We start from the raw sequence: 7,546 nt of genomic DNA on the forward strand, positions 1-7,546 counted from the left end.
TTGACTTCCTGACTGTACAAAAACAGGGGAAAGGCCAATTTTCCAATTCCTGTCTTAAACCATTGTTTGCCAAAATGTAGTTGATATCCCATTAGCGAACTATAAAACAAGTTTAGTGGGCTGTCAGCTTATACAAAGAAATAGGATTTTTCGCTGACTGTAAGATGCCATCATTTATAAAAGTCACCCAGGCTGGATGCAGTGACATGATTATAGCTCACTGTAACCTCAAACTCCTGGGCTTGCAAGGTATATTTTACATCTTGTGTGGTAGGCAGTAATAAATGCTAAGTTGAAAAATAGCATTGAAGGTTAGAACATATGAGTTAAGGAGGTTGTGATTTTTGATACTGTGGTCAGGGAAGCCTTGCTGAGGAGGAACCACTGACGTGAGGCAAATCAGGAGCCCAGATGGGGTTAATCTGGGGAAAGAGGCATGCAAGGCCCGGGAACAACAAAAGTTCTGAAAAAGAAAAAGGTCTGGTATGTTCCAGACTCATGGGGCTCAGGATGGCTGCAGCAGAGGGAGAGGAGTTAGCAAGGGTGATAATGACCTAAGGTTCTATGGGGAAATTTTAAGTTTACTGGTATTTCCTATGAATGAGATGGAAAGTCATTGAAGACTTAAGAGCAAAATATACTTGCTCCCCTGTATATTTTAACAGGGGCACTAGGGCCACCATGGGGAGATCTGACAACTTTTAAGTCTGGCAACTTCTGCAGTGATCCAGGGAGAGAACATAGTACCTTCCATCAGGGAGGTGGCAGTGGATATAGAAGAGAGTAGTCAGATTCCGGATATCTTTAGAAGATAGAGCAGACTGAGTTTGCTAATTGATTGACTGTGGTGTATGAGAGAAAGTCTGTCAAAGGATGACTCTGAAGTTTGTAGATTGAACAACTGGGTTTACTGAGAAAAGGAACATTACAGGAACAGCAAAGGGGGTGTGTGTGTGTGTGTGTGTGTGTGTGTGTGTGTTGTAGCTTTTATTGTGTGTGTGATGGGGTCTCATTTGGTTGCCCAGGCTGGAGTGCAGTGCCATGAACATCGCTTTGAAGTCCTGGGCTCAAGTGTTCCTCTTGGCTCAGCCTCCCAAGTAGCTGGGACTACAGGTGTGTACCACTATGCCAAGCTAGTTTTTTTTTTAATTTTTAATTTTTTTTTGGTAGATATGGGGTCTTGCTATGTTGCCCAGGCTTAGAGCAGAATGTTTTTGAGAGAAGTTTTGTTTAAGTTGGCTAGAAACCTTAGACATCTGAGAGAGTACATCTGGGATGAGGAGGAGGTGAGCGAGGCATCTAGAGTGCAAAATTTAGAGGCGAGCACTCTCAGATGTTCCATCTGCACCTCCTGAAATCTTGCTTCCTTTGCCTTACAACTGCAGAAGACCAGGGTAGGAGAGAGAGGTGAATTTGAAATTATGCCATTTAAAATGTTTCAAGCCTTATTTCTGATGTGTAAAAGAGTGATGTTGATAGTTACCTCAGTGTTTTAAGGGAGGGTACAATAAAGTAATGATTTTGTCTTTTGAAATAAATATTGACTATTGTCACATGGTTGCACTTAGGTGGCAATTTGTAAAAAGACAGCTCTGGAAGTTGAAGGGACCAGTGGCTTCAAGCAAAAAGTAAACTGAAAATGGGAGATGTCTTTTTGTGTAAGGAAGTGGAATCACCAAAGAAGAATTTGAGAGAATCCAAAGAAAGCGACAAAGATGATGAAGATCCAGATCTGATCTTTGTTGGGGTGGAACATGTACATAAAGATGCTGAAATTCTCTTTGTCGGGATGATTTCAAATTCAAAACCAGTCGTTTCAAACATTTTGAACAGAGTCACCCCAGGCTCAAATTCAAGAAGAAGAAAAGGCCACTTTCGTCAAGATCCTGCTCACGTGTGGCAACCTGCAAATCATGTGACCTCTATGGCAAAAGCCATCAGGCCAGTTTCTCCATCTGAGGGGAGATCTACAGATAGTCCTGTCACTACGATGTCTTCACCTGAACCTGCTTATAAAATGGGCTCACCACACGTTGTTTCTCCCAATTCCTCAGATTCTCTCCCTCCAGGGACTCAGCATCTAGTTGGAGCTATGTTCTCTGGAGGAGGCAGAAGTGAGAGTTCTCCTGATTCCAAGCGACTTTCCACTTCAGATATAAACAGCAGAAATTCCAAAAGGGTTAAACTCAGGGATGAAATCCCAGGGGTACATTCTTTAGCTGTGGTCCCTTCAGATAGCTCTTCTATAATAAGCACAAATACACCCTCACAGGGGGTCTGCAACTCATCAAATCACGTTCAGAATGGAGCAACATTTCCTTGGGCTGATGCTAATGGAACAGCACATTTCAATCTTAGGAATCCAGGGAGAGCAAATGGGTCTGATGGCCTGGTAATAACAGACATTTCAAGTCTAGCAAGTCAAAAGAAGACCTTTGATCCCAGGAAAGAAAATCCCATCGTGTTACTTAGCGACTTTTACTATGGACAGCATAAAGGAGATGGGCAGCCAGAACAGAAGACTCACACCACCTTTAAATGCCTCAGTTGCGTGAAAGTTCTAAAAAATATTAAGTTTATGAATCACATGAAGCATCATTTGGAGTTTGAGAAGCAGAGGAACGACAGTTGGGAAGACCACACCACCTGCCAGCACTGCCACCGGCAGTTTCCCACTCCCTTCCAGCTACAGTGTCACATTGACAGTGTGCACATCGCCATGGGGCCCTCTGCTGTCTGTAAGATCTGTGAATTGTCATTCGAAACAGATCAGGTCCTCTTACAACACATGAAGGACCATCATAAGCCTGGCGAAATGCCCTATGTGTGCCAGGTTTGCCATTACAGATCGTCGGTCTTTGCTGATGTGGAAACACATTTTAGAACGTGCCATGAAAACACAAAGTATTTGCTTTGTCTGTTTTGTCTCAAACTTTTCAAAACTGCGATACCATACATGAATCATTGCTGGAGGCACAGCAGAAGGAGAGTCCTTCGATGTTCCAAGTGCCGACTACAGTTTTTGACGTTGAAGGAGGAAATAGAGCACAAAACCAAGAACCATCAAACATTTAAAAAGCCGGAGCAACTGCAAGGGTTGCCTCGTGAAACAAAAGTTATTATTCAAACTTCAGTTCAGCCAGGATCAAGTGGTGTGGCTTCCATTATTGTGAGTGACACTGACCCTCCGCCTTCACCTGTAAAAACTAAAACGATGGCTATGAACACTGGAGATTCCAGACTCCCTTGCAGCAAGGATTCTCGCTGAAAATATGTTCGACTCACTTCCAGGAGTTGCGAAAGGCAGAAGTGAGGCTAGGCCATGTGTGCTTTGTGGCTGTAGATGCTAGCAAGCAATGTCATCAACTGTCAGGTTTTATTTACAGTGACATCTCATCAGCTCCCTATTGTCAAGAAGTAGCTCCAAAGTCTTCGTGCCCTTTCCCAGTCAAATGCTCCCAACAAGCCATCCCCTATTCTGACCTCAGAGGTTTTTCTTGTTTATGAACTTTAAATAAATGGAATAACACAAAGATTCTTGTCTTTGGCTTTTTAAAATAAGTGAGATGGCTGGGCGTGATGGTTCATGCCTGTAATCCCATCACTTTGAGGGGTTGAGGCAGGTGGATCACTTGAGGTCAGGAGTTTGAGACCAGGCTGGCCAACATAGTGAAACCCCTTCTCTACATAAAATAGAAAAATTAGCCAAGTGTAGTGGTGGGTGCCTGTAGTCCCAGCTACTCGGGAGGCTGAGGCAGGAGAATCACTTGAACCTGGGTGGGGGAGTTTGCAGTGAGTTGAGATCGCGCCACTGCCCTCCAGTCTGGGTGACAGAGCAAGACTCTGTCTCAAAATAAAGTAAAATAAAATAAGTGAGATGCATTTTTGCTGTGTGTAGCAGTAGCACATTCTTTTTCATTGCTGGGTAGAATTTTGTTGTGTGACTGTGGCAGTTTTATATAAATCTATTTTACTGTTGATGGACTTTGAGGCTGATTCTTCGGCAATTTTGAATAAAGCTGCTACGAGCTTGTGCGTGTCTTTTGGTAAGCATGTAATCATTTCTCGTGGGTATGTATGGCTATGAGAAGTGCTGGAACTGCATATATTTAGCTTTCTAGTGTAGATACTGCCAAATACATTTCCAAAGTGGTTGAAACGATTTACATTCCCACCACCGATATTGCGAATTCCATTGCTACTGATCCAGCACTTGGTACTGTCAGTCATTTTAGTAAGTGCCCTTCTCTTGAAATTGTAGTGGTACCTTATTGTGGCTTTAATTTGCCTTTCCCTGATGAGTAATGGACCTTGAGATTATATAGTTATCAGCCACCTGAGTATTTTTTTTAATTAAATGTCTATTCAAGTTTTGCCCCCTCTAACCTTTTTAAAAATTGGGCTGTTGACCAGGGAGGGTACGGGAAAAGTGCTGGGGCACTGGAAATGTCCCATATTTGGATCTGAATGGTGGCTTTATGGGTGTACATACGTACATTAAGGTTTATCTTTCATATATCTTATTTAAGAAATTGTCTACCAAGGACATAAAGATATTCCTTCTATGTTTTCTTCTAGAAGCTTTATTGTTTAGATGAGATATCTCAAACTGATTTTTTGTTAATGGTATGATAAGGCACGAAGACTAATTTTTTCATATGCATACCCCAAATCAATCAGCACCTCCTACTAAAAAGACCACTCGTTCCCTACTGTATTGCAGTGGAAACTGTGTGAACCAGGGATGATTGTTTATATGTGTTTCTGGAATCTATTTCATTTCATTTGTCCTGTTCTCTATCCTTGTGCTAAGGCTGCAGTATCTTAATTATTGTAGCTTTGCATAATCCTCCATGTGGTAGTTTCATTTCTCCAACTTTGGCATTCAAAGTTGCATTGGCTATTCCAAATGCTTTACTAATTGAAGTGGCTTTCGTGGGTGTCCTTTGCGTGGTCTCAAACTCAGGTATAGTAGTTTACTTTAATTGTGATGTTAGCTGTGGGGCTCTTTGTAGTTACCCACTGACTGTAGGGGAATCGACTTACAAATCAGTAACAGAAAGATCACTGAAAAAAACCCCAAAGTCCCTCAATTAGGCAATACAGTTCTAAACAGGGCTGGGACTAGGGTGAAGCAAGCAGGGAACCTAAGGTGACAACGTGCCATCCCTGAAGCTGGGGGTGCGTCTCTCCTTAATGCACCCCAGCCTCCTTGCTTATCTCACCCCACTCCTGGTCCTCATTCTAAATAACCCATAGCTCCTCTAAGAAATTGCAGTGAAAAAAGGAAAATGTTGAATTGAAAGGTATTGAAAACAAGCACAAAATTTATGCAATGGAATTAACACAGTTCCTGGGAATTTGTATTTTTAAATGCATATATTTGGAAAGAAGAAAGGTTCACTAAAGATCTAAGTCAATGCTGTCCATAGATCTTTCTGTGATGATGACAATGCTCTACTTCTGCTCTGTCCAATATGCTACAGGTGACTACTGATCTGTTGAAATGTGGCTAGTGTGACTGAGACACTAAATTTTTAATTTTATTTACTTATGATTAATTTAAAACTAAACCTATTTTTGATTAATTTAAAACTAAAGGAAGAAGAGACAAATCTTCCTTAAAGAAGAGTTGCAAAGTAATTTGCACAGATAATTTTCCCTTAATGAGACCTCATGGCCTTCCTGCGTGTAGGCAAGATTTGGTGACTTACTCCCAAAGAATAGGGTACGAAAGGGGAGAAAAAGTAATTTACAGTGGAGAAACCAGTAGGAAGTCATATTGATAGCATGGATTGCTGATGAGAAATTACAAGAAGGACACATCATGTCTGTGATAGTCTTCTAAAAACCATAATCCCAGTGTAACCACTAGAAAAACATCAAACCTAAATTGAGAGACACTCTGAAAAATACCTGACCTTTACTTCTTAAAATTGTCAAGGTCATGAAAAGCAAGAAAAGTTTAAGAAACTGTCACAGACCAGAGAAGGCTAAGACAAAATGACTAAGTACAAGTCAGTATCCTGCATGGGAATCTGGAACAAAAAGGATGGTGGGAAAAAGTCGCGACATTTGAATAAAGCCTGAATTTTAGTTGATACTAATTTACTGATGGATATTGGAATTGTTATGAAGCCAAAAGAAGATCATTTCACATATATTTATTTTTCATTTTATTATTTTTTGTGACGGAGTCTCACTCTGTTGCCCAGGCTGGAGTGCAGTGGTGCAATCACAGCTCACTGCAACCTCTGCCTCCCAGGTTTAAGCAATTATCGTGCCTCAGCCTCCTGAGTAGCTGGGACGACAGGCACGTGCCACCACACCCAGCTAATTTTTGTATTTTTAGTAGAGACGGGGTTTCACCATGTTGGCCAGGCTGGTCTTGAACTCCTGACCTCAAGTGATCTGCCTGCCTTGGTCTCCAAAAATGCTGGGATTACAGGTGTGAGCCACTGCGCTTGGCTTCATATATACAGTTTAGATATTGCAAATATCTTTACATCTCAGCGTCATATATACATTTTAGATACTGCAAATATCTTCTTTATATCTATGATCTCTTCATTTTGACTAAGGTACACTTCACTGAACAGAAATCTTCAAATGCAAAGGTCAGTAATATTTAGGCCATGTTATTTGATTATAATACAGTTAAAAATATCTTTTAAAAAGCTCAGAGACTTCAAAAATAAATAATTGTAAAAAAAATCTCACAGATTTCAAAAATAAATAACATACTATACAACCCTTGTGTTAGAATCACTATGTAAAAAGTAAAGTAGAGGTTCCTCTTCAAAGAGAGTTTCCTCCCTGTCGAATTAGGAATAAATAGTCACTTCTCTTAGAAGTAAAATTTATTCAAAGACCTGTGCTAACATTCTTAGATATCTGCTAGCTGTAATAAATAAATTAATATATTTTGTGTTCTTAGCTCCCACAATTTAGCCTAAGTATTTGCGCTGGCATGCTTATACTGGTCCAAGCAAGCATTAGGTCATAGCCTATTCCTCTTCCTTATTTGGAGGTGTTTTTACCTTTCTCAGCATTCCACAAGTTACTTCCTCCTTCCTTTGTTCTCCTCTGCCTTTGCCTCTGTTAGAAAGTTCTAAGTTGTTAGCCAATTGGGACAAACACAGAATGTGAGGTTCCGTTTCAGCCAATGGAAACCGGACACAGCAGCAAGGTGGAAGCGTCAGGTTATAAATAGCCCTGTATCCTTTGTTCAGGGTACTCTTGGCAAAACTGCTGGCGAGTGTACCCTTTCTGCAGAAAGTGAAAATGGCCTTGCTGAGAAAATTAAATTTATGTTCAAGTGCTATTTCTTTCTGGCACTGGGGAAGAAGCACTTCTAACAACCAGGAAAATTAGGACATAATTAATTGAAGGATAATGAAAATATTACCAAGCAGAACTGGTGGGACACAGTTAAACTGGTACTTGAAGGTAAATTTATAGCATTAAATACAAGAGAAAAGAGTTTACAAGCAAATGAGGTAGGCATTTTTCTCCAAAAGTTATAAAGAGGAGTAACAGAGCAAGC

The 7,546-nt window shown here is 40.7% G+C and overlaps 1 protein-coding gene and 1 gene segment (V, D, J or C); one reads left to right on the top strand and one right to left on the bottom strand.

Moving 5' to 3' along the window:
- Positions 1 to 3,533, top strand: part of ZNF280A (zinc finger protein 280A) — a 5,667-nt gene extending 2,134 nt beyond the window's left edge. The window contains exon 2 of the mRNA XM_011989182.1: positions 1,569 to 3,533. Within this exon, the coding sequence (XP_011844572.1) occupies positions 1,640 to 3,268 (1,629 nt within the window). The 5' untranslated portion in view covers positions 1,569 to 1,639 and the 3' untranslated portion in view covers positions 3,269 to 3,533. The remainder of the gene's footprint in view (positions 1 to 1,568) is intronic.
- Positions 1 to 7,546, bottom strand: part of LOC105546086 — a 619,418-nt gene that overhangs the window by 455,463 nt on the left and 156,409 nt on the right.

Source organism: Mandrillus leucophaeus, unplaced genomic scaffold (assembly GCF_000951045.1).
Source record: "Mandrillus leucophaeus isolate KB7577 unplaced genomic scaffold, Mleu.le_1.0 Scaffold349, whole genome shotgun sequence".
In the NCBI taxonomy this organism is placed as follows: domain Eukaryota; kingdom Metazoa; phylum Chordata; class Mammalia; order Primates; family Cercopithecidae; genus Mandrillus; species Mandrillus leucophaeus.